At 42.5% G+C, this 26892-nt stretch overlaps 1 protein-coding gene and 1 long non-coding RNA gene across 6 annotated transcripts in view; one reads left to right on the top strand and one right to left on the bottom strand.

Annotated features, from left to right (window-relative positions):
- The first annotated feature begins 224 nt into the window (after positions 1-224).
- The window catches only part of LOC139033905 (uncharacterized), a 109061-nt gene continuing 82393 nt past the window's right edge, over positions 225-26892 (top strand). For both annotated transcript variants that reach the window (XR_011486389.1, XR_011486388.1), the window contains exons 1-3: positions 225-2213; positions 2659-2713; positions 3888-4061. This is a non-coding gene — a long non-coding RNA (uncharacterized lncRNA). The remainder of the gene's footprint in view (positions 2214-2658; positions 2714-3887; positions 4062-26892) is intronic.
- SLC16A1 (solute carrier family 16 member 1) overlaps positions 14307-26892 on the bottom strand; it is a 33413-nt gene continuing 20827 nt past the window's right edge. For all 4 annotated transcript variants that reach the window (XM_020871480.2, XM_020871481.2, XM_020871478.2 and 1 more), the window contains 3 exons: positions 24280-24423; positions 22397-23263; positions 14307-18748 (listed from right to left, as the gene is read on the bottom strand). In XM_020871480.2, coding sequence (XP_020727139.1) covers positions 18471-18748; positions 22397-23263; positions 24280-24423 — 1289 coding nt within the window. In that variant the 3' untranslated portion in view covers positions 14307-18470. The remainder of the gene's footprint in view (positions 18749-22396; positions 23264-24279; positions 24424-26892) is intronic.

Here is a 26892-nt window from a genome sequence, read left to right as displayed (position 1 = left end):
GTTCAAGACCTGAGAGCTATAACATGGTCCGTCTGAGACCCGAGCGCTGTGGCACGTGGCAGGGGGGGGCTTTATTGTCCGTCACTCCAAGTCCTTGTGACGAGACAAGAACCGAGGAGTATACGCTCGCCTGACACTAAGAAGGTACCATGTTACGACGGGAGCAGATTCATGTCTCTCTGTTGACAAGAGCCTCTGGGGAAATGCCTTGATTCCAAATGCTGAGTCTGTTGGATGGTGGGCCTGTCCCTTCATCAAGAATCTCACAGCAGAAGGAACATAGAATTTTCAGAGGAGAAGGAGACCAGGGGTGGCATCTGTCTCCATTGCCTGCCCCAATAGAAGCTGGGGTCCCAGGAGCTCTGTGTAAGGCTGTGTGAGGGTCAGAGGTCAGGGATCAGGTCCCTTTGGCGGTAGGACGAAGAGAAAATGGCCTGAACTTGGGCTTTCCTGAATTGTAACTTGTATGGACAGCCTTCCCCTTCTCTCTGCTCTGAAGTCTCTCGGACATCCAGTTAAAACTCCCTTAGGTGAGGTGGGGAGATGCCTCCCTGGTTCATAGCACGTAATAGCTGGTTAATAAATGTTGCTGGAACTGAATTGCATGCAGCCACTAAGGTTGATGGGAGGGAAGGGGCTTTATGTGAGCTCAGTCTGCAGGCAGGAGCCTGTAGGTGGGCACCACCCAGGACCAGGTGCCAGGAGTTGATGGGGGCCCCACCCATCCGGGTGTGCCTGCTGCTGAAACCTGGCAGCCACCCTGGGTTTCTCCCTGTTCCCACTCCCACCCTACTCCGTTCACTCTGCCTTGTAAATGCGATTGAATCTGCCCAGCCTTTTCTGTTGTCCTCTTCTTGGCAGCCCTATTTCCAGCCCAGACAACTGTAACATCATACCTGAAATCCCTGCTTCCAACTGATTGCACAAAATGCATCCAAGTGATATTACTGAAGCCAGAATGGGAGACCCTTCTCCCTGCTTAAACTCTACTATGTGTACCCACTGCGCTTCCCTGGTGGCATGCCTGCCAATGCAGGAGGTGTGGGCTTGATCCCCGGGTCAGAAAGATCCCCTGGAGAAGAAAATGACAACCCAGTCCAGTATTCTTGCCTGGGAAATGCCATGGACAGAGAAGCCTGGGAGGCTACAGTGTATGGGTCATGAAAGAGCTGGACACAGCAACTAAACAACAACAGCGGGCATCCCCATTGCCTACAAGATAAAGCTCAAATTCTTCCAAAAATGACATGTAAAGCTCCATGCTCCTGCTTTCTTCTCCTTTCTTATACACGCCCCACCCTACCCCTACTCTGGGCACTGGTCAGACTTAACTGTCCACTAGTGGGAAATGCCAAGCACTCTTTTTTATCTTCTAGTGTTTTGTATATGTATTTGCTTCCTCACCGGAGAAGGCAATAGCACCCCACTCCAGTACTCTTGCCTGGAAAATCCCATGGATGGAGGAGCCTGGTAGGCTGCAGTCCATGGTGTTGCTAAGAGTCAGACAACTGAGTGACTTCACTTTCACTTTCCACTTTCATGCATTGGAGAAGGAAATGGCAACCCACTCCAGTGTTCTTGCCTGGAGAATCTCAGGGACGGGGGAGCCGTCTATGGGTCTATGGGGTCACACAGAGCCAGACACGACTGAAGCGACTTAGCAGCAGCAGCATGCTTCCTCCAGGTGAAAATTAGCATACACACACACACACACACGCACACACAGACACACTCTATTTCTTCCTGCTTAGTCTGGTTAATTTCTAGCTCTCCTTCAAGCGTCATATGAGACTCTGCTGCTACTGGGAACTGGCACTTACCTCTCTCCCCTCCCCACCAGTGCTGGCCTGGGTGCCCCCTCCCCGCTCTCCCAGCTCCCTGGGCTCCCCAGGCCTTTATAGGACACTTTTGCATCGACTCCTTGCCTTCGTGATCCCGGCGTTTGCTCCCCTTGGGCTCTCCTCACTACTCCGGGATCTGGCCCTGCCTTGCTCACTGCCGTATCTCCAGGGCCTGGCCCAGTGCTTGCACGTGGCAGGCATGTAGCCATAACCACTGTAACACTTGCCAGAGCCCAGGACCTGGGAGGGTGCCTCCTGGCATAAATGTGGTTAATCCTCACATGGTTAAGTAGCACCCAGAATCCATTCCGTTTCCTGTCCTTTAGAAGCGGAAACCTGAAGCCTCACCTCGCAGACTCATTTCTTTGGGAGGTAGGTGCACACTGTGATCCAGCGCTGAGACCCTCACATGGGATTTGGAGGGTGGAAGGGAACCAGAGGCCGCCTTCCTGCTGCTTTGGCTGCTTCCTTCTGGCAAGCAGGGCCATACAGATGGGCATCTTTTCTGGCAGCAGTGTCGTGTGCGGTCCCCACCCCTAGCAGCAGCAGCGGAGCCCCTGCCTGCTCCCTGGATCACAGCCAAGTCAGTGTATCCTGAACTGAGAACTCAGGTTGCCAGTAGCAACCTCCATTTGCCCACCTTCCTCTCCTGCCCGGGATGAGGGAGCAGATCTCCTTACCTCCTCCCCTCCCCCATCCAACCATCCCATAAGCATCTAGCCCCGTCTCAAGTCACTTTGCTCAAAACACCTCAAGTGGTTCCTATTTCCTGCACTGAACTCCAGCTGATATGACCATTGTCATTCATATTTTACAGGTGGGGAAACCGAGGCACGGGGAAGCAAAGTGGTCTTCCCAGAGCCACACAGCCGGTGAGTGGTAGGGCCAGGCTCCAAACCCAGGTATTCCCGAGCCCCGAGCCCCCTGCACCATCCTGCCTGGTGAAGATGTGTTGGTGTTGCCGGGTGTGGGAGCAGACGGGGTGAGCTTTCAGGCCGTGGGCTGGGCTGACTCCCGTGGCTGCTCCTGAGCAGGGCCCCACGCTGTCTGTTCCCTCCTGAGAAGCACAGGAAGCTCGGGTCCCTGGGGGCCTGACCCTGAGGCCGGGGCTGAGCCAGGTGGGATGTGAGGGGCGGGGGGCTGCCAAGAGCCCAGCTGTCTGGGCTCCGCGTCAGTCACCTCCCAGGGCTGAAGCCCATCAACAGTGTCTGGAGAAACACTTCAGTGATCAGAGCAAAATCGAAAGATGGGGATGGTGAGGGAGGTGTCATCAGGCCCGTGGTGCAGGAGGATGACTCTGGTGGCAGCAGCTTGGTGAACTTGCGGTGGTTTATTCTTGTCTGTCCCCCAGGGTTGAATGGAGCCTGAGAGGAGCCTGACAGAGATTTGAGGCTCATGTATGTGCCAGAATTCATAGGGGGAGCATGGTGTGCACTTGGATTGAATGTGCCTGCCAGCATTTGCTGTTGTTTAGTCATTAAGTCATGTTCAACTCTTTTGCGACCCCATGGACTGTTAGCCCACCAGGCTCCTCTGCCCATGGTATTCTCCAGGCAAGAATACTGGAGTAGGTTGTCATTTCCTTCTCCATGGGAACTTCTTGACCCAGATGTAACCTGCATCTCCTGCTTTGGCAGATGGATTCTTTACCACTGAGCCATAAGGAAGACCCTCCTGCCAGCGTACCGTCTCCTGTTAGGCAGCTAAGAGCACATAGAAAGCCAAAGGATTGTCCTGTGAGGACAAAAGTAAATCAAAGCAGTTGGTTGATGCTTAAATACTAATTCCTTTAGTATTTCAAGGACACCAGTCTTGCTGATGACATGTGCGGGCAGCCAGTGGGCTAGCCCCTCACTCTGAACAGATCTTCCTCTGGAGTCTTCACTCATTTATTCATTCATTCTTTTATAGATTCAACAAATAAGTGCTGTCACATAACAAGCATAGTCAGATCTTCCATGCCTCGCAGAGACATTCCAGGGGGAAACAAGTCTTCTGCATTTTGTTGTTGACTAGTCCCTCTTTCAACATCCCATCTTTCCACAGGTGGACACCAATTTCTTAGCAATGACTCCAAGCATGCTAGTTGCCTGTGAGACGTGGGGAGTGCTACAGGATTGCCTATGCCTGTAATGAGGACTTACATTCCTAGAGATCTGAGATAACTCGGATGTTAATCCTCCACAGCTACAGGTCTGCCAGCAGAAGTTCAGCCAAAAGGTAGGAAGGGAGGGGAGGGAGCCTAACAGTGGGTATAGAACACAGATGCTTCTTTATTCATTTCTCTGAGGCTGTGCATAGGCTTCACAGGGATCTCCTGTGTTTATCTCTTTATCAGGCCAGGGCTTGGGAAATGTTGCTGGTAATTCACTCGAGTTCCCGAAGGTCACCTTTTGGATTTTTAGGGTCCTCATCACACTGTATTGTAAGCACTGGTTTTCTATTATTGCCCTCATCAGACAGAGACTGGCTGTCCTCCATTTTCCTATGCTCCTAGTCTAACCCAGGGCCTTGTGTATGGTCTGTGTCTCACAGGTGCTTGCCTGTCGTTTCTACCATGGTGCCAACACAGGTCTCTCTGGATGCTTTTCTCCAGGAGAAATGTTGCTTTCTCTTTCTCTACCCAACTCAAATCAAAAGGGCTCAACAACTTTGCATGTTATTCCCTCTATCTCAAGGAACTCACAGCCTGGTACAGGTTTAGCAAAGCAAACTGATGTGTGCCATGCACTGCAGTGCTAGGAAAAACTATAACAGACTGAAGTGGGCAAAGGCTCACTGAATGTTCTTTCAGTGGAATGCTCTGCATTGTCTAGGATTCCAGGCTGTCTGATCCTCTAGGGAACTAACTTCACACCCTTCACGTCTTTTGCTGGGCCATTTTATAACTCTGCAGTGATGGAAATTAACTTGTAGAGGGCTGATGATGGTGCACATGCTTCCTGTCTGATGTGCGATACAAACTGTTTCTGTTCAAGGCAATGCAGATGAGTTTTGTCCAGTAGAGAATTTGTTGTTGTTGTCACTGAGTCATGTCCATGTCTTTGTGACCCCATGGACTGCAGCACAGCACTTCCCTCCACTGTCTCCAAGAGTTTGCTCAAATTCATGTCCATTGAGTTGGTGATGCTATCTAACCATCTCATCCTCTGTCGCCCTCTTCTCCTTTTGCCTTCAATCTTTCCCAGCATCAGGGATTTGGCTCTTTGCCTCAGGTGGCCAAAGTATTGGAGTTTCTGCATCAGTCCTTCTAGTGAATATATAGGGTTGAGCTCCTTGCAGTCCAAGGGACTCTCAGGAGAGATAACTCTCTATAAGTCCAATGCTCATTTAAAAGTTGTAAGATCTTACTGATTCTTTCCTTAATTAGTGAGTTATATAAACATGTGAATTTTATTATTTCTCTATGAGAGGCTTGATTTTACCACTTTGAAAATTATGCTTCAAAAAAGAAATTATGCTTCAGTGGTCATTATTTGTGACAGAGGTAGTGAAAATAGGTATTGAGTATTTATTCTGTGTCAGGAAATATGGTAAAGATTTTATAGTTGCTGTTGTATTTAATTCTCATAGCAGCCCTATAAGGTAAGTTCTATTTATTAGCCCCATTTTATAGATACAGGAACTGAAGCCTAGAGGTTAATAAACTTGCTTAAGGACTGAGAGATAATCAGTGGTCTGTCTGCACTTTGTACCCATAGACCTGGGATTTGACACCAAGATTCATGCTCTAACTGCACTGCAGACAGAAAGACACTCAAAAACAAACTGGTGCAGCCACTGTGGAAAGCAGTATGGAGGTTTCTCAGAAAAACTAAAAATAGAACTACCATATGACCCAGCAATTCCACTTCTGGTTATATGTCTTGGGGGAAAAAAAAAAAAAGTACTAATTTGAAAAGATACATGCATCCCAGTGTATAATAATAGCATTATTTGCAACTGTCAAGATATGGTGACTTCCCAAGCAGTCTAGTGGCTGAGACTTTGAGTCTCCACTGCAGGGGGTGAGGTTTCGATCCCTGATCAGGGAACTAAGATCCTACATATCATACGGAGTGGCCAAAAAACTAAAAAAAGAAAAAGAAAAAGAAAAGGATCTATCTAAGTGTCTATCAACAGATAAATGGATAAAGAAATGGGTATATATACATACACACACACACACATACACACACACAACGGAATACTCATGGGTGGGCCTGCTGTCAGTCACTAAGTCCTGTCTGGCTCTTTGCAACCCCATAGACTGTAGCCTGACAGGCTCCTCTGTCCATGGGGTCATCCAAGCAAGAATACAAGAGTGGGTTGCCATTTCTTCCTCCAAGGGGTCTTCCGGACCCAGGGATTGAACCTGCATGTCTGCCATTGGCAGGCGGACTCTATACCACTGAGCCACCTGGGAAGCCCACAGTGGAATACTATTCAGTCATAAAAAAAAGAATGAAATTTTCCCATCTGCAGCAACATGGATGGATTTGGAGGGTGTTAAACTAAGTGAAATAAGTCAGACAAAGACATACTATATGTTATCACTTGTATGTGGAATCTTAAAATTACAATAAACTTGTGAATAAAACAAAAAAGTAGACTCACAGACATAGAGAACAACCTAGCCCCGCTACCAGTGGGGAAGAGAGGGGTAATATAGGGGTAGGAGGAAAAAATGTGTTATTAAGAAGGGATTATATAAAATCATATGTGTGAAACTTCTGAAGATTGTAACGTGCTCATCTCCTCCTGAAAGAAAGCACCAAAACTGAAAGTAGCTGTTGAAGAACCATCAAAAGGATGCTGGAACCCACTTCCGAAGACAAAGAAGAGACAGTAGGAGGGGTGCAGACATGATAAAATCCAGTCCTAAACCTGCCAGATGGGTGACCCACAAACTGGAGAACAGTAATACCAGAGAAAGTCTCCCACTGTTGTGACCATTCTGAGCCTCACATCGGGTTTCCCAGCTTGGGGATCCAGCAAAGGGACTGGGAATCCCCAGGGAATCTGACTTTGAAGGCCAGTGGGATTTGATTACAGAACTTCCACAGGACTGGGGGAGACAGACTCTTGGAGGACACAAACACAACCTTGTGGAAACTGGGGCCCAGGGGAAAGGAGCAGTGACCCCACAGTAGACTAAACCAGACCTGCCTGTGAATGTTTGAGGGTCTTCTGCAGAGAGTGGTCAAGAGTGGCCTGCCGCAGGAACAGGGATCCTAGTAGCATCTGTCTGTCCTGGGAGGCACATGTTGGCATAAGTCCTGTTGGAGGTCGCCAATAGCCCTACAGAGCCGTAGACTCCAGGACGGGGTTGCCTCGGGACAAGCAACAGGGAGGGAGCTCAGCCCACCCTTCAGCAGACAATTGGATTAAATATTTCCTGAGCATGGCTCTGCCAACCCAGATTTCCCCATAGCAAGTCCCTCCCATCAGATACCTTGCACAAGCCTCTTATCCTCATCCATCAGAGGGCAGACAGAAGAAGCAAGAACTACAATCCCACAGCCTCCAGAACGAAAACCACAATCACAGAAAGCTAACCAAAATGATCGCATGGATGACTTGTCGTGGCAAAGGGGCCTGTGTAACTCAATGAAGCTATGACAAAATGTGGCCCACTGGAAAAGGGAATGACAAATCAAGCCAGTATTCTTGTCTCAGGAACCCCATGAACAGTATGAAAAGGCAGAAAGATATGACACTGGAAGATGAGCCCCTCGCCCCCAGGTCAGTAGGCATCCAGTATGCTACTGGACAAGAGCAGAGAAATAGCTCTAGAAAGAGAGCTGTGCCAAAGCGGAGACAACGCTCAGTTGTGGCTGTGTCTGGCAGTAAAGTCTGATGTTATAAAAAACAATATTGCATAGAAACCTGAAATGTTAGGTCCACGAGTCAATGTAAATTGGAGGTGATCAAGCAGGAGATGGCAAGAATAAACATCAACATTTTAGGAATTAGTGAACTAAAATGGACAGGAATGGGCAAATTTAATTCAGATGACCATTATATCTACTACTGTGGGCAAGAATCCCTTAGAAGAAATGGAGTAACCCTCATAGTCAACAAGAGTCTGAAATACAGTACTTGGGTGCAACCTCAAAAACAACAGAATGATCTCAGTTCATTTCCAAGGCAAACCATTCAACATCACAGTAATCCAAGTCTATGCCCCAACCACTAATGCCAAAGATCCGAGGTTGTCCAGTTCTATGAAGACAAACTTCTAGACCTTCTAGAACTAACACCCAAAAGAGATATCCTTTTTAAAATAGGGAATTGGAATGCAAAAGTAGGAATGCAAGAGATACCTGGAGTAACAGGCAAGTTTTGCCTTGGAGTACAAAATGAAGCAGGGTAAAGGCTAACAGAGCTTTGTCAAGAGAACACGCTGGTCATAGCAAACACCTCTTCCAACAACACAAGAGACAACTCTACACATGGACATCACCAGATGGTCAATAATGAAATCAGATTGATTATATTCTTTGCAGCCAAAGATGGAGAAGCTCTATACAGTCAGGAAAAAACAAGACCTGGAGCTGACTGTGGCTCAGATTGTGAGCTTCCTTTGCAAAACTCTGGCTTAAATTGAAGAAAGTAGGGAAAACCACTAGGCCATTCAGGTATGACCTAAATCAAATCCCTTATGATTATACAGTGGAGGTGATGAATAGATTCAAGGGACTAGATCTGGTAGACAGAGTGCCTGAAGAACTATGGATGAAGGTTCATAACATTGTATAGGAGGCAGTGACCAAAACTATCCCAAAGAAAAAGAAATGCAAGAAGGCAAAGTGGTTGTCTGAGGAGGCCCTAAGGATAGTTAAGACGACATGTGAAAGGCAAAGGAGAAAGGGGAAAATAAACCCAAATGAATGCAGAGTTCCAGAGACTAGCAAGGAGAGATAAGAAAGCCTTCTTAAGTGAACAGTGCAAAGAAATAGAGGAAAACAATAGAATGGGAAAGACTAGAGAGCTCTTCAAGAAAATTGGGGACATCAAGGAAATATTTCATACAAGGATGGGCACAATAAAGGAGAGAAACAGCAAGGGCCTAACAGAAGTAGAAGAGATTAAGAAAAGGTGGCAAGACTACACAGAAGAACTGTACAAAAAAGGTCTTAATGATTTGGATGACCATGATGGTGTGGTCACTCACCTAGAGCCAGACATCTGGAGTGTGAAGTCAAGTGGGCCTTAGGAAGCATTACTACAAACAAAGCTAGTGGAGGTGATGGAATTCCAGCTGAGCTATTTCAAATCCTAAAAGATGATGCTATTAAAAGTGCTACACTCAATACTTCAGCAAATTTGGAAAACTCAGCAGTGGCCACAGGACTGGAAAAGGTCAGTTTTCATTCCAATCCCAAAGAAGGGCAATGCCAAAGAATGTTCCAACTACTGTACAATTGTGCTCATTTCACATGCTAGCAAGGTAATGCTCAAAATCCTTCAAGCCAGGCTTCAACAGTATGTGAACCAAGAACTTCCAGATGTACAAGCTGGATTTAGAAAAGGCAGAGGAACCAGAGATCAAATTGCCAACATCCATTAGATCATTGAGAAAGCAAGGAATTCCAGAAAAATGTCTATTTCTGCTTCATTGACTATGCTAAAGCCTTTGACTGTATGGATCACAACAAACTGTGGAAAATTCTTAAAGGGATAGGAATACCAGACCACTTTACCTGCCTCCTGAAAAACCCCTATGCAGGTCAAGAAGCAAGTCAGAACCAGACATGGAACAGAATGGTTCAAACTTGAGAAAGTTTGCCAAGGCTGTATATTGTCACCCTACTTATTTAACTTCTATGCAGAATACATCATGCAAAATGCTGGGCTGGATGAATCACAAGCTGGAATCAAGACTGCCGGGAGAAATATCAACCTCAGATATACAGATGATACCACTCTAATGGCAGAAAGCAAAGAGGAACTAAAGAGCCTCTTGATGAAGGTGAAAGAGAGTGAAAAAGCTGACTTAAAACTCAACATTCAAAAAACTAAGATCATGACATCCAGTCCCATCACTTCATGGCAAATAGATGGGGAAAAAGTGGAAACAGTGACAAATTTTATTTTCTTGGGCTCCAAAATCACTGTGGATGGTGACTGTAGCCATGAAATTAAAAGACGCTTGCTTCTTTGAAGGAAAGCTGTGACCAACCTAGACAGCGTATTAAAAGTCAGACATTACTTTGCCAACAAAGGTCTGTCTAGTCAAAGCTATGGTTTTTCCAGTGTCATGTGCAGATGTGAGAGTTGGACACATCTGAGCACTGAAGGAGGCTGAGCACTGAAGAACGGATGATTTGAATTGTGGCGCTGAAGACTCTTGAGAGTCCCTTGGACTGCAAGGAGATCAAATCAGTCAATCCTAAAGGAAATCAACCCTGAATATTCATTGGAAGGACTGATGCTGAAGCTGAAGCTCCAATACTTTGGCCACCTGATGCAAAGAACTGACTCAATGGAAAAGACCCTGATGCTTGGAAAGATTGAAGACAGGAGAAGGGGTTGACTGAGGATGAGATTGTTGGATGGCATTATTGACACAATGAATTTGAGCAAACTCTGGGAGATAGTGAAGGACAGGGAAGTCTGGCATGCAGCGGACTGTGGGGTCACTACTAGTCAGATATATGCCTTTGCAACTGAACAACAACAATGCACAATAGAATTTAAAGAATCCTTCATTCAGTAAAAAAAAAAAAGAAAAAGAACAGATCAGCAGGACAACAAAAACAATTTGGGGACTCAGATAAGGCCCCTTGTAGAAGCAGGCATGATCCAAGTTTCAAAAGTCAGAGTTGGTGCTGAGGAGAAAGGAGGGAGGGGCTTCTAGGCATTAGCATTTAGGAAGGCAGGGTCTTAGGAAACAAGGTCTTAGTTAAAGAACTAAGTAATTCAGTTGGGCTGGGGAGCAGGGTGTGGGCTGAGGACTGATGCAGAAGCTAATTAAGAAGGGCCCTATGGGTCATGCTAAGGACTTTGGACTTTATCCTCAAATTACAGGATTTAAAGCAGAGTGAGTGATTAATGAGTTTTATTATCGTTATTGCTTTGAGGTTATAAAGGCAGCTGAAAATCTGGTCTCTTTAGAAAAGTCAGTTTAGCAGCATCGAGGCTGAATTGAAGGTGGTGAGAACTGACAGGGAGGCTGTTAAAAATGAAGCCTATGGCAGGGAAAAGGAGGGCACTGTAAGGAGAAACAGTAAGTCAAGTCTAAATATTTGGGCAACCAAAGAGGAATGTGGGGTGGGAATGGGGAGAGGTGTGGAGGGGCTGGGGCGCAGGTAGTTTAGGCTCACAGTTCTGTCTGCTGCAGGCCTGTTTATGCTCATTTTTAAAAGATAACTGATTTATTTGGCTGTATCAGGTCTGAATCGTGGCACACAAGATGTTCATTGCATCATGGGGGATCTTTCCTTGTGGAACAAGGACTCCCAAGGGTTTTTGGGGGGGTTTTTTTGGCTTAGTTGCTCCATGCATGTGGCATGTTAGTTCTCCATCCAGGGATCGAACCTATCCCTGCATCCCCTACATTGCAAGGTGGTCATTGTTTATGCTCATTCTTAGCATCTGAGAAGTAAGATAGCACTGGGAACTTAAAAGGTTGTTACCAAAAGTCTGTAAAGTTCCCATGCTGAAAAGCATATATAAATAAGGCCTATCACAAAAGGAGACCCTGGTTTCATCCCTGGGTCAGAAGGACCCCTGGAGAAGGCTTAGGCTGCCCACTCAGCATGCTTGGGCTTCCACAGTGGCTCTGACGGTAAAGAATCCACCTGCAGTGCGGGAGACCTGGGTTCAATCTGTGGGTTGGGAAGATCCCTGGAGAGGGCACTGCAACCCACTCTAGTATTCTTGCTTGGAGAATCCCACAGAGGAGCCTGGCGGGCTACAGTCCATGGGGTCACAGAGAGTCAGACATGACTGAACAACTAAGCACAGCATAACACGAAAGCACCCACCTGCCAATGCAAGAGATGCAAGAGACATGGGTTCGATCTCTGGCTGGGAAAGATCTCCTGGAGAAGGAAATGGCAACCCACTCCAATCAGTGTTCTTGCCCGAAGAATCCCATGGACGGATGAGCCCAGGGAGTCCATGAGTTGCAAAGAGTTGGACACGACTGAAGTGACTTAGCAGGCACACACTTTTGTTTTGGTTTCAAAGGTAAAAAAAATAAGATAGGGAAAGATAGACCACAATGACAAGAACTATTACAAACCTTCTCTTGATAACTATGGACACACAGATTGTCAGCACACCAGGTGATTTTTAATCACCTCCTGGCTTCTTAATGGCTTCTAGCCACTTCCACTTGGGACCTGGCCAGAGTAAGCTCCGGAAATGCAAACTTTTAATTCTGGAATCAGTAAAGCACATTAGAAAAGGAAATCTCACAAGTAAAGAAATCACATTATGAATTCTGAAGCCAAGGAAAAGGACTGTAAGTCAGATTGTGAATTCATTGGCGTCAGGACCATTGGTGCAGAGTCCAAGTGATTGGACTCTATTCATCCTTCAAGATTACCCAGGATACAACCTTTCTCATTCTTGTGTTTCCAAACTTCCATCCAGTACAATCTTCAGCTCCAGCAGCTGAGCTGTATGCAGGGGTTGGGAAGAGTGGTAAAACCCAGTTAAAGGGTACTTTTTCATTTATACCCACTGGTGGTGCAGTGGTAAAGGATCTGCCTGCCAATGCAGGAGATGCAAGAGACAGCAGTTCAATCCCTGGGTTAGGAAGATCCCCTGGAGTAGGAAATGGCAACCCACTCCAGCATTCTTGCCTGGAAATCCTATGGACAGAGGAGCCTGGCAAGCTACAGTTCATGAGGTTACAAAGAATGGGACACGACTCAGTGACTGAGCACACACACAACACACACCCTAGGATATTGCGTGAATCAGATGATATACTGGAAAGGCCTTTGTGTACTCCAGTGATTGTTCTGGTTGATGACAACTGACACTGTTTAATTTTTAAAGCTACTATGAGCTCAACTAATACTACTGTTCATTCAGCTGTGTGCAGTGTACATTCACAATCCTCACAATAATTATGTTTAATTTACCAAAGAGGCTTAGAGAAATTAACTTGCTCAAGAGTGTATACTTTTTTGTCCTCTTTAGGCCCCCCTGAGATTGGGTTAGAGACTTCTCCATGTGTTGTCCTGTCACAGCACTTACTATGCAGTCTTCCCTCTAGAATAGAAGCTATGGGTGCCAGGAACTAGATTCTGATCATTGTTATCCCTTCTATCTAGAAACCAGATAAGCACATAGATAGCACTCCAAAATTCCTATTTAGGTGAATGAATTAATGAAGGTTTTATCTTCTATCCATATTGCTGTTTTCCTTATAACTTACTCTTCAGTGCCTGCTCTCCGTTACTACAAAGTAGGATGCATGCATGTAAAGACATTATGGATTCTCAAAACTTAGAACAATACTTGGGAACTAGTAGTTCAGTTAAGTTGCTCAGTTGTGTCCGACTCTTTGCAACCCCATGAACTGTAGCACACCAGGTTTCCTTGTCCATCACCAACTCATGTCCATCGAGTTGATGTCATCCAACCATCTCATCCTCTGTTGTCCCCTTCTCCTCCCACCTTCAGTCTTTCCCAGCATCAGGGTCTTTTCAAATGAGTCAGTTCTTCGTATCAGGTGCCCAAAGCATTGGAGTTTCAGCTTCAGCCTTTCCAATGAATATTCAAGACTGATTTCCTTTAGGACGGACTGGTTTGATCTTGCAGTCCAGGGAACTATCAAGAGTCTTCTCCCACACCACAGTTCAAAAGCATCAATTCTTCAGCACTTGGCTTTCTTTAATATGCTTTCTTCAGCACTTGGCTTTCTTTAAATAGGTTTGTCATAGTTTTCCTTCCAAAGAGCAATCGTCTTTTAATTTCATGGCTGCAGTCACTATCTGCAGTGATTTTAGAGCCCAAGGAAAGTCTGTCACTGTTTCCACTCTTTCCCCATCTATTTGCCATGAAGTGATGGAACCAGATGCCATGATCTTAGTTTTCTGAATGTTGAGTTTTAAGCCAGCTTTTTCACTCTCCTCTTTCACTTTCATCAAGAGGCTCTTTAGTTCTTCTTTGCTTTCTGCCATAAGGGTGGTATCTGCATATCTGAGGTTATTGATATTTCTCCTGGCAATCTTGATTCCAGCTTGTGCTTCATCCAGCCTGGCATTTCGCATGATGTACTCTGCATATAAGTTAAACAAGCAGGGTGACAATATACAGCCTTGATGTACTCCTTTTTCAATTTGGAACCAGTCCATTGTTCCATGTCCAGTTCTAACTGTTGCTTCTTGACCTGCATACAGATTTCTCAGGAGGCAGGTCAGGTGGTCTGGTATTCTCATCTCTTTAAGAATTTTCCAGTTTGTTGTGATCCACACAGTCAAAGGCTTTGGTGTAGTCAATAAAACAGCAAAGCTTGGCCAATATGTTGTACCAATTTATTCAGCCACCAACTGATGACAATTTATGATTTAAATCATGTATCAATGTAGTAGGATAAAATTCAAAGCTCATCAATCTTTCAGTTTACATTAAGAACATTTACATTTAAGAACTAGGTAGAGAGGACTTCAATCATGACTGGCTGCTCATTATATTTCTGCTCTTTTTAGAATCATCACAAATCTTGAAGGAAAAGGATTATCATTTACTAATCAGGTGCCTCTTCCTTGTAGGGGCAGTGTACAAAGACCAAGGGCTTTGGTCAGCGTTCAAATGTTCTTTCGATGAATTTGTAGGGGAGAAAGTGGTCTCTCTATCCTATTCCTCTGCCATCTTAGCTTCTCCCCTACCAAGGGCTTTGGGATTCAAACCTACCTACTTAAAGAGCACCACTCTCATGCAGTGTTAGTTTCCATTCATTACCAAACAGGGACCATTACATTTGTAAGGCTAAAAGGAGGATAGGTCTAAAAGGAGTTTGATCATTTAGCTAACAGTCTTACTTTAAGAGTCACTCCCAACTATCCTCTGTGAGGCTCCACCCACCTTGGGAATTAGAAGAGCTCAATTTTTCCACAAGTACTACATATCTTTTATATATATATATATTTTAAATAGGTGCTTACATTTATTAAGCCCTTGCCTAATACAAGCTGTCACATATCAACTAAACTTCATGACAGCCCTGGGGCGAGGGATGGCATTAATTATTAACACCTTTACAGAAGAAAACACCTGATGCTTAGGTTTGAGGTCACACAGCCATTGTTTGAACCCTGGCAGTCTATACTGTTGAACAACCAGTAGGCTGTGATTTCTTTGCTAGCTATTCCAGTGTCTTCTAGCAAGTCATGGTAAAAAGCCAGCAAAAGTAAATCAGTGCTGTATAGCTGAGAAGAGATATTCTACTGAATGACTGTCACAACGGCCCAGACTAAGTGGGGGAAAGGATGACTGAATCTGAAATCCTAAAGCTAAAACACATTTCAGGAATGATGTATTTGAAACCTCCTTAGATGCTTCTAATCTGAAGCAACTTGACTTAATTGCTTACATTTGGGCGAGCCAGGCAAGCTTGGGCCATCACTTCCTTACAAGTTTTCATAGCAGCCAAAGTCTGTCATTAACCTCTTTCTTCAAGTACCTGATCTGATTATTAAAACAAGCCATGCTGCAAAGATGGAGATACACTGTTCACCTTTCCTCATCTTTCCAACGACAAGGGGGCGGGTGATGCACACCTGATAATTAAATTTACTATACTATGAACCATTTCCTAGGGAACATGGAAAACCTGGACATTGAGGTTTTTCATATAAACCAATTCTGAATTTATCAATCTGAAATTCAATATAATAAAACAAGAATAAGATTATTCATCAGTGTGATTAAATCAGGGATAAAAATACCTCCCTGAATTTTCTATAGTTTGTTTTAGCATCATCCTTTTCTGAATACTTTTTGTAGAAATTATTTTGAATAGGTTAAGATTATTTCAGTTCTCAAAAAATGACTATAATGTGATAATATGGTCTTGTTGCCATGATCATCTGCAACTATCCAGTCTACCAGTTTCTTAAACAATTTTTCAGCTTTGAATTGAGACTATTTCAGAGCATACTCTTGACCAGTCCCAAGCCTCTTTGGGCACAAGAATCTAGAGAGCTATGTTTTCTGACTTTAACAGAGCGTGGGACAGAGGGAAGCAAGGATAGGCAGGTACTCTATTTTCCCAGAGCAGCCACTGAAACTCTGTCAACTGAAATAAAACTTAAGAAGTCTAGTCAAAAAAAAAAAAAAAAAAGAAGTCTAGTCAGTCCTCACATGGAGCAGGGGACAACAGACTGCCCAGTCAGAAAGCTCAGATGCATCCAGTGTTGAAAACAGCACTGCAACACGAGAGGATTAGCTGATTGTTAGCAAGGACTAGATGGCAGAGTAGGCCTATACTGGGCTTTAGTGTTGGCTCTGTTACCAAAACTGATCCTGAATAAATCCCTTAAGCCTGTGTCTTCAGTGGGAAAAAGTCAGAGTTGGATTGGGTGGTAAAAGGTTTTGTTTAGTCCAGCTTTGAGCCAGTTTTTAACCTTTTGCTTCCAAATACAGCAACTTCAGAGCCCTTCCTCCCAATAAATGATGATCATTCTGCACCAGAATTTCATCATTTCACTAACAAGTTTCAGTTAGTGAAAACAAACTAAGCAGGGCCCATGTATGGATGTAGCTTAACACCTGGGATGGGGGAACATAATCTTAGACTCCTGGTTTACTCCGCCGCCCCACATTTTTCACTTGTATTACTCTACTCAGCGTGATCCTCACTTTTATAGAAAGGGAAAGAGGCATACAGAGGTTAGGTCTGTGGAAAATGGCAGAGTCCAAACTGGAGCCAAGCCTGTCAACAATCACAGCAGGCTTCTCCCCTAAAATTTCTCCTCCATCTGCCATGATACCTGAGTACAGAAAGGGAGTTTTCATTGTGTCCTTAAGATTAACTGCTCTGCTTTCAAAACGCTTTCAGAGAAGTAGTTTAATTTCTCTCCTGCTTGCCTGGAAGAAGAGGTTAAGGAGAAAAATCAAAATAAGCCATGTACACAAATTCGAATGCACATGTGCTGAATTATTTAACATTAGCAAGGGCCAGATTGAATCTTGATAATGAAAATGAATACACACAATATTTTCCTCAAGAAAATAAACATTTGGAAGAAACATTCCTTAAAAAAAAAAAGAAAGAAAATTTTTATTTTAAAAAGCCAGCCTGTTAAATAAGGTTTTATGTCTATACTTTCACACTGTCAACCGCAATATTTTAAAATGCATTGAATATAATTCATTGAATGTCTAACATTATCTTCCTGCTGCAATTTAAAAGAAAATTTACAGTTTTCATTCTGGCCTGTCCCCCTCCCTATCTGTATACTAAACCCGTTTCTTTACATTTCAGATAAAGTGAAAAAGGGTTACAAAATCTTTAGGGTTGTGTGAAGAATAAGAATATGTCCAATAATTCTAAGCAAAACATAATTTCCTTTAAGGCCTTATCAGAAAAAGAAAAGGAGTTATTTATTGATAAGCAAAAATAGCAACTTCCCTCCCAATCTTACCCCTGCTGGTTTGTGTGGGCCAGATCTCTGTGGTTCTCTTTAATCAGCAAACACTACAGACTGCCCGTCTCACACTAAGAGTGTGATGTGGATATGAATGAAACCGCTAGGAAGCAAAGGGGTAGAACTCCAGGAAAACAGCAACAAAAAAAGATTCCAAGTCTCACAGTTTAACTGAAGTTTTGGAAAAATTTAAGCTGAATTCAGCTGCTGTATGAATGGATCTTTCTACATTTAATTTAGTGAGGGGGCACTAATACATAGTTGTGTATTTTAATACTAATTTTTACAGTGAAAAAAACAGTATGTAATCTCAAAAGGGGCAATTATGTATGACTATGCAAAATGTATCTTTGGAAAGGGGAACAAAAATAGTAATTTAATGAAATCAGCTCTCAAGCACTTGACTTCTAATAAGCAACCCAAGAAAAGATACTGGAGGGGTGATAATGAGTACAATGCATCTAGAAAAGCCAAGATGTTTTCAAAGTTTCATGCCTTAAATTTCCTAAATACATATCCAGCAGGCACATATGCCAAGCAACTATTGATGCTAGGAAAATATCTTAGTCAGGATTTTATAAAACCCCCAACTTTCAAATCTTCTAGTGACAATATGAAACAAAATTAATTTAAAATTTTAGATTTGCCTCAAAGCAGTTATTTTTATTTGTAACGGAACACTGAAAATGGATGAGTTAAGCAGAATAGTTAATAGTTAAGGCTCCCTAAAGACTAAAACTTAATTAAGGCACGTATTATAATCTTCATGACACTGTTAAAAGCAAAGATTTAAACAAAGAAACAAACACACAAACTGACTTCCTTTTCTCATTCTTTCTCAACCACTCCCTTCCCAAGGCTAGGCATTTTTAATCCAGGCTACTGGTAAGGAGTGAAACAAAAATTCCATCAATAAACCCCTGGTATGATTCCCACAGAAATGTCCAGTATTTGCATTGAGCACCACTGGTAGATCACAGGCCAATAGAATATTTTGGGTCATGAGCTGCACCATTTACCCTTCAGCCCCACAGGTTCACACTGGACTCTCCGCCTCTTTGGGATCTCCTTCTGTGGCTTTATGTTCTGGAGATTCGGCTGCATCGGTGACTTCTTTTGGCTTCTCAGCAGCATCTACATTGGTCTCCTCGACTTTACCTTCCTTTTTCTGCTGCTGCTCAGCTTTCTGTTCTTTTTCAAGAAGTCGGTAATTGATGCCCATGCCAATGAAAAGATAGATGCCTGCGACAATAAGGATTATGCCACATGCCCAGTATGTGTATTTGTAGTCTCCATATATGTCATTGAGACGACCTGAGAATGTAAAAAAATAAGTTATGAGGATAAACAATTATACCCTTTCCCAAATAAAGTTTAATGATCCATTCAAAAAGCTCATAAATGACAAATTTATGACGTAAATTTCTGACATAAATGCTCAAAATTATTTGATCTTTTGTCTATGTCATCACACTGATTTGGGGTGTCCCCGCACATTATCTTTAGCAACTTGAAAATGATTAAATCGTGGTAATTTTGAATTGCAATGTCCTTGAGATCACCTGGGGCTCTCTAGTGGATCAGACAGTAAAGAATCTGCCTGCAATGCAGGAGACCTGGGTTTGATCCCTGGGTCAGGAAGATCCCTGGAGAAGGGAACAGCAACCCACTCCAGTATTCTTGCCTGGAGAATCCCATGGACAGAGAAGCCTGGCAGGCTATAGTCCAAAGAGTTGGATACAGCTGAGTACTAACACTTGAGATCACGTAGAATCAGTTTTCTCAATATACAATGGAAAAATTTGCTCAAAAGAGGTTTAGGAGTCTTGCCCAAGGCCACAGAGGTAATTCCAGTCTCCCAAGCCAATGCACTTTTTCAGACATCAGCATTTCCCAAAAAGCATTCCTGGGGACACCCATCCTCTGCTAAAACATTAACTAACAGCAATGCTTTCCACCATTCTAACCTCACAACAGGAAGATTCTATCATCATTACCATTGTATAACATAAAAGCTGAAGTACTGAAACTAAGGAAGGTCACAAAGTTTTAAGTGAAACAGGTTGGCTTTAAGCCCAGGGAGTCTGAATCTGAGGCGTGCACCTATAACTTCTGTGCTTCAGGCTACCTCCCTAATGTTTTCATAGTCAAGTAAATTTGGAAATGACACACCATAGTCTTTTCTATTCAAGTTTTTATGAGGTCTGATATTAAAGAAACTTATCAGCAACTCATCAAACTAATATTAAGATACTTTGGAAAACTCTACACATATAAAGGATGTAATAACCAATTCAAATATGATTCGATATGGTTTTCCAATGCAGGGCATCACTCACTCAGCAATACTTGGTTTCTATGTATCAGTACAGCCCTGGGTCTGCTAAGCCCTGAGTTAAGAGTGAGCAAAGAAGATCACATCCATAGTTCAGCAGAGATGAGAAATGTTAATCCAGAAACCACAAAGACTGTGACAAGTGCTACAGGAATGTCTGAAGGCAAAAAATAGGGGGTTTGGGCCAGTAAGAAAGGTCGGGAAGGCTTTTCTTTTCTTGGTAAATATTTATTAAATGGAAAAAAAAATAAAAAAAAAACAAAAAACTGCTGGGGGTTGGTTAAAACTCTGTTTAGGAGAGGGCTTCCCTGGTGGCTTTCGCTGGTGAAGAATCTAACTTCCAATGCAGGAGACATGGGTTTGATTCCTGGATCAGGAAGATCCCCTGGAGGAGAAAACAGCAACCCACCCCAGTATTCTTGCCTGGGAGATCCCATGGATAGAGAAGCCTCGAAGGGTACAGTTTTATAATAAGCAGGCATTAAAAATATTTTTTTCTCTTTAAGGAAACTGATTGAAATGTATGTAATCAGTGCAAAGAGGTTACAAAAGGTCATTTATGGCACTGCACACAATTTCTCTGAAAGAATATGTGCTTTTATGGTAACGATAACCCTATATGCAAAACAGAAAAAGAGACTCAGATGTATAGAACAGACTTGTGGACTCTGGGAGAAGGCGAGGGTGGGATGTTTCAAGAGAACAGCATTGAAACATGTATATTATCTAGGGTGAAACAGATAACCAGCCCAGGTTGGGTACATGAGACAAGTGCTCGGGCCTGGTGCACTGGGAAGACCCAGAGGGATCGGGTGGAGAGGGAGGTGGGAGGGGGGACTGGGATGGGGAATACATGTAAATCCATGGCTAATTCATTTCAATGTATAACAAAAACTACTGTAATGATGTAAAGTAATTAGCCTCCAACTAATAAAAATAAATGGAAAAAAAAAAGTTAAAAAAAAAAAAAAAATAGAAAAGTATTTTTTAAAGTAAAAAAAAAAAAAAAAAGAATATGTGCTTTTATCTGTTCCCTCAAATAGCAAATTAGCTACCAGCAATGGTCTCTGTGCGGTGGGATAACAAGTTATTTTATTGCTTGCCGTTTTCTGTTAAAGCCTTAAAACATGCTAACAAAATAGTTTACCCCAGTGTGAAACTCAGTACCAGAAGTTTTTATCTTAAAAAAAATTTATTTGACTGCACCAGGTCTTAGTTGTGGCACACAGATCTTTAGTTGTGGCATGCGAACTCTTAGCTGTAGCATGTGGGATCTAGCTCCCCAACCAGGGATTAAACCCAGGCCCCCTGCATTGGGAGCACAGGAGTCTTAGTCACTGGACCACCAGGGAAGTCCCAGGAAGGCTTTTCTTAAAGTATAAACTTAACCAAGACTTACAGGATAAGAGTTAATCTAGGAGAAAGGAGATGGGAAAAGGATCCGGGCAGAGGACAGCCCGTGCTGAGGCAGGTGGCAGGAGGAAGCACCAGGTGAGAGGGGAAGCACAGAGGGCTAACGAGTGGTAGGAAAATGTGGCTGGAGAAAGAGGCGGCCAGGCCATGCAGGAACCAGCAGCCACAGCAGGGAATCTGATCCTCACCCTAAGAATGCAGGAAGCAACTGGAGTGTTCTAAGAGACTGGAGAACAGCTAGAGCAAATATGGGTAAAGTTAGAAGCCTACAGATAGAAGATATGGATAAGAATAGTAGTTCTGATGGAGGAAAAATGGGCAGATTAGACAAGAGATTTAGGAAGCAAAAATGGACAGGATTTAGTCTCCTTAGGTATAGGGAGGGCTTCCCTAGTGGCTCAGATGGTAAAGCGTCTGCCTACAATGTGGGAGACCTGGGTTCGATCCCTGGGTTGGGAAGATCCCCTGGAGAAGGAAATGGCAACCCACTCCAGTACTCTTGGCTGGAAAATTCCATGGACAGAGAAGCCTGGTAGACTACAGTCCATGGGGTCGCCAAGAGTCAGACACGACTGAGCAGCTTCACTTAGGTACAGGGAGAGAGAAGTTAGAAAAATTTTGACGGGTCAGTTAATGGGTCTTCTGTTATGTATCCTTCCTGACTTTATACTGTATAATCTGAAAAGCATGAGTCGTATCCAGAAGTCGAAATTACTGTTGTATTTTCTATTAATGATAATTTTTAAATGTAAACTGGTTAGCATTCTTGAGAGAATAATCCATCAGGTTTTATAGTCACTTATGAGCTGTGTGATCCTGGGCAAGCAAGTAATTTCACTTTCAGAAGCCTCTATTTCTTGGTTTATAAAATGAGAACAGTAATAGTCCAACATCATAGACTTGTAATATATGACAGAATATAGAAAATGATTAGGACAGTTCCTGGTATACTATGAGCCCTCACCTACTGTACCTATGGTACCTACTGTTATTAAATTATTTTAATAAATATGAGTTTGTAGTAGTTTTTACTTCTTCTTTCAATTTCACCTTAAGTATTTGAGCAATTATATGATAAACACCATGTCAGCACTGAGGACATAGAAATGAGAAGGATATCGGGCAGCTCACTGACTTTTGTTTCTGTTACCTTCCTAATCTTCTCTGCCTGTTTTATGTTAATAGAACCATAGAAATATAGAGACATACTGTACCTAAAACTGGTGGCCCCAGGAGTACAGGACAGCACTCCACAATGGTCACCAATCCCACAGCACTGGAGAATCTCTGGGGTCCAACAAGGTCCATCAGTGTTTCAAACAATACTGAGCTGAGCCACCCAAAAGCAAATCCAAAGAATCCCGCGTAGATACAGAGCCCGACATAGGTAGAGGATAAAGGTGCTGCCAGATGACACATTCCATTTGCAATAATAGATGCAGCAAAAAAATACTGAACTCGAGGTCTTACCCACTTTGTGTTGGCTACAAGTCCCATAGAAGGTCTGGCTACCATGTCAACAAAAGCCAGAATGGAAAGAAGGAAGGCAGCCTTCTCACTAGAGTAGTGCTTACTCTTGCCGTAATTGCTAAGAAAGACCAATGGTGTAAATAGTCCAAAAAACATGAGCACATTTCCAGATAGGTAAAGCAAAAAGCCTCTGTGCTTGAACAGGCTTAAGTCCAGGAATGTATTAAGTGTTTGGAAGATTGATTTTTTCTCTTCTTTGGGGTTTCCTCCAATGAGATCTGTATTTGCATCACCTGCCCCCTTTTTCGTCTCATATGTTCCAGCTTCCTGAAGGGATCCTTTAGACTTCTCTTTCTCTGCAGCAGTTGGCTTGGGCCCTATTGGTCTCATCAGAGCTCCAGCCACACAGCAGTTTAGTAGTAAGCCCCCAAGAATTAGGAAGCTTCCTCTCCAGCCGTAGATCATAAAGAAAGCCTGGTTGAGGGGGGCCAGGGTAGAGAGGAACACAGGGCTGCCTGCCATGGCTAGTCCATTTGCCAGTGGTCGTCTCTTGTAGAAATACTTGCCAATCATGGTCAAAGCCGGATTTAAGTTGAAGGCAAGCCCAAGACCTAAGGAGAAGAGAAAAAAGAATCATATATTACAATAAATGTCAGAGACATATTTTGCATTACTTAACCATACAAAGAAATTAAAATAAGAGGTGTATAATTCAAAAAGATACAAATAAAATGGAAAGATATTCTGTGCTCATGGACTGGAAGAATCAACATTGTCAAAATCTCCTTATTACCTAAAGCAACCTACACGTTCAGTGCAATCCCTATCAAAATCCCAAGGACATTTTTCACAGAAATAGAAAAAAAATTCTAAAATATATATAAAATCTTAAGAAACCCACTGTTCATCACAGCATTATTCTTCCTCTGGGGATCTTCCCCACCCAGGGATCAAACACGTGTCTCCTTCATCTCCTGCATTGCAAGCAGATTCTTGACTGCTAAACCACTGGGAAAGCCCAATTGATAAATATATGCAACTGAATACTACTCAGCCATAAAAAAGAACAAAAAAATTTGCTATTTGCAACAGCATGGATGGACTTGGAGGGCACTGTGCTGTAAAATAAGTCAGACAGAATAAGGCAAATACTCTATGTTACCACTTATATGTGGAATCTCAACAATACAAACTAGCAAATATGACAAGAAAAAAGCAGACTCAAGAGAACAACCTGGATGTTGTACCAGATAATTCCTGCTTTATGTTTAATACTCTCTGGTGCTCCAATAGATGTCTTTTCCCTGGTAAGAGGAAAAGGTAATGAAACAGTAACCAGTGACCACTCTTGAAACAAACCGCAGAACACATTTTATCTACAACCACTGACTATTCTTAGGACAAGAGATACAATGATTTCTTTCAATTCATTCACTTATTCAACAATGTATACCTACTGTATGACAACAGTTTCTTTAAAAATTTGACTTTCTATTGCTCTTAAATTAACAGTTTGTCAAAATGATAATTTCTATGAGGGACTTTGATTCAAAAGAGCTGAAGGACCAATGTAGGTGAATACCAAATAACCAGCAATATATCAATGCTTGAAAATGAATCAACTCACCTCCAATGAATCCAACAGAAAAGTAAAGTTCCTGCACAGTGTTACAGAAGGAAGCAGCAATCAAGCCACTGCCAGACAAGATGCCACCAACAATCATGACTGGACGACTGCCATATTTATTCACCAGGGCACTGCTGATTGGACCTAAAAGATAACCAAAAATTCAGTAGTACACAGGCATTGATCATTGCATTAAATGACAAGTCCTCCAAAATAAGCAGATACACAAAAGCAATGATAAGAATATCGTTGCCTATAATTATTTCATAATCTTATAGGTATGTGTGCTAGAAAATAAAGATGGTAAAAGAATCATTAACTGTGTACCTTCTCTGACTTGAAACATTGAATGGAATTATACTAAAATATAAGACTCTAGTCTATCCTTAATCTTTCTCTTATAAGGCAGAATAGGCTGAAAACACCTTGATAACATGTTCACAGGCTTCTTGATTTATCAAGGATATGATCAACACATATTTAGTAAGTTTGCTCTATATTTTTGGACAGGCAGACTGATGAGATACTGTGGTTTGTGTCATATTTTTTAAAAACAAGAAAAAGCAAAGGCAAAAATAATTCTTTTTTCCAAGTTCAGTAGTTTTGTGATTAGGACATCTAAATTTAAAACAAAACTGTTCCTAATTACACCTATATATCTCAGGTACTGAATTGAATGGAATGCCTTTCAACCTGGTTCCGTGCCTTCTATTTTGTGGTACCAAAACTATGAAAAAATGTTCGTAGGAGATTTAGTCAGATAATGGTCAAAACATCATCAGGTCTAACAACACAAACAAGATTAAATTTTCTCTGCTAGAGATATGCATACCAAAAAATCAGTTTTTCTTTAACATGAGAGAAGAAACCAAATAAATGTGTAGTGATATAAGGATCACAAAAAGATTTTGTGCATTTTATGTATTTTTCAAATACAAAAGAATAGAAATGGCCTCTCTACTCGAAACTGTAATTCCCCCTTTTAAGTCTTAATTATGAGTCTTATCCAAAGCAAACAATGTTTCAAAAGCTGTTACACAACTTTTAAGTAGACTAACAATATTTGTTGATTACAAACTTGAATGACATTCCACATTCACTGAATTTCATTTATTTATAATACTTACATCCCTACTTCATGGCTCTGGACTTTGGAGATGACAACCTTGTTTACATGACACCTGGTTAATTTTAAGGCAGATGACTGCAAATAAGAAAGGGTCACTGCAAGGGTCATCAGGGAAGGGGACACAAGGAGAAGAACTGATATTTGAACTTGCAACATCAGAAAGCTAGCAAGAACCAAGTTTTGAAACTATCCCATTTTTTCTCCATTACATATGTGTTTCTGGAACTATGGTTTCAGAGTTATAAAGCAAAGACATACAAATCCAAATTTTTCTTCCATTAGCACAGTAAATTCTGACATTATTCTGTTTATTCTACCTTAGCTCCCTAGAAGATAGTAAGTCTATTTTTAAAAGCAGAATACACATATTCTGAATATGGTATGTATATACCATATGTATGGGACTTCTTTGGTGGCTCAGAGGGTAAAGTGTCTGCCTGCAATGCAGGAGACCCGAGTTCGATCCCTGGGTCGGGAAGATCCCCTGGAGAAAGAAATGGCAACCCACTGCAGTATTCTTGCCTGGAGAATCCCATGGATGGAGGAGCCTGGTAGGCTACAGTCCACGGTGTCACAAAGAGTCAGACATGACTGAGCGACCTCACTTTCTTTTCACTATATCATATGTATGTGTGTGTACATTCAGTCGTGTCTGACTCTGTGTGACCCCATGAACTGTAGCCTGCCAGACTCCTCTGTGGGATTTCCTAGGCAAGAATACAGGAGTGAGTTGTCATTTCCTTCTCCATGGGGATCTTCCCAACCCAGGGATTAAACCCAGTCTCTTGTATCTCCTGCATTGGCAGGTGGACTCTTTACCACTGTGCCACATAGGAAGCCCTATATATGTATACATACATACAATAAACACACAAGAAGTAATTAAAGCTTTTGATATCCTAGTATTTCAGAGGACCAATTCTCTTTAAAAGTCTGGGTCAAAAAAAAAAAAAAGTCTGGGTCAAGAGATGGCTGCACGAGAGACTTCAGCCTCAACCAGGGCTGTATCTAAAGAAGTTTTCATCAAACTTCTAAGTCACTTCATGAAAATATTAGGCCACAGCTGGTTTGGAAATAATTTGAATTTACAGTTTGTATATGATGAAAGAATTAAATATTGAAAAAATATCACCAGTCATTAAACAGATTTTTGTATAGTCAGAATTACAGAGCTCCAAAAAGACTGTCACATTGTTGACACTGTGAAGTAAGAGTTAATGCTGTAAAGTTTGAAGTACTTTAAGTTAGGAATGTTAAGATGACATTACTGTGGAACTAAAAATATGTAAATTTATACTTTCATGTTAAAAAAGGGAAAAACTAAAAAAAAAAACAAACCCAGCAACCCAAGAGTAGGTAACTAAGATCCTCTCCTTTAAAAATATAATTTAACAAGAAGCAGTATGTATCTGTGAACCAAAGCACACAAAAAAGAAATTAAGAGAAAAGGAAGGAAGGAGGAAGGAAGGCAGGCATGAACACCA

This window comes from Odocoileus virginianus, unplaced genomic scaffold, assembly GCF_023699985.2.
Source record: "Odocoileus virginianus isolate 20LAN1187 ecotype Illinois unplaced genomic scaffold, Ovbor_1.2 Unplaced_Contig_8, whole genome shotgun sequence".
Lineage (NCBI taxonomy): Eukaryota > Metazoa > Chordata > Mammalia > Artiodactyla > Cervidae > Odocoileus > Odocoileus virginianus.
The sequence above is the reverse complement of the archived record's forward strand: the minus strand, read 5'-3'. Positions and strand labels throughout refer to the sequence as shown.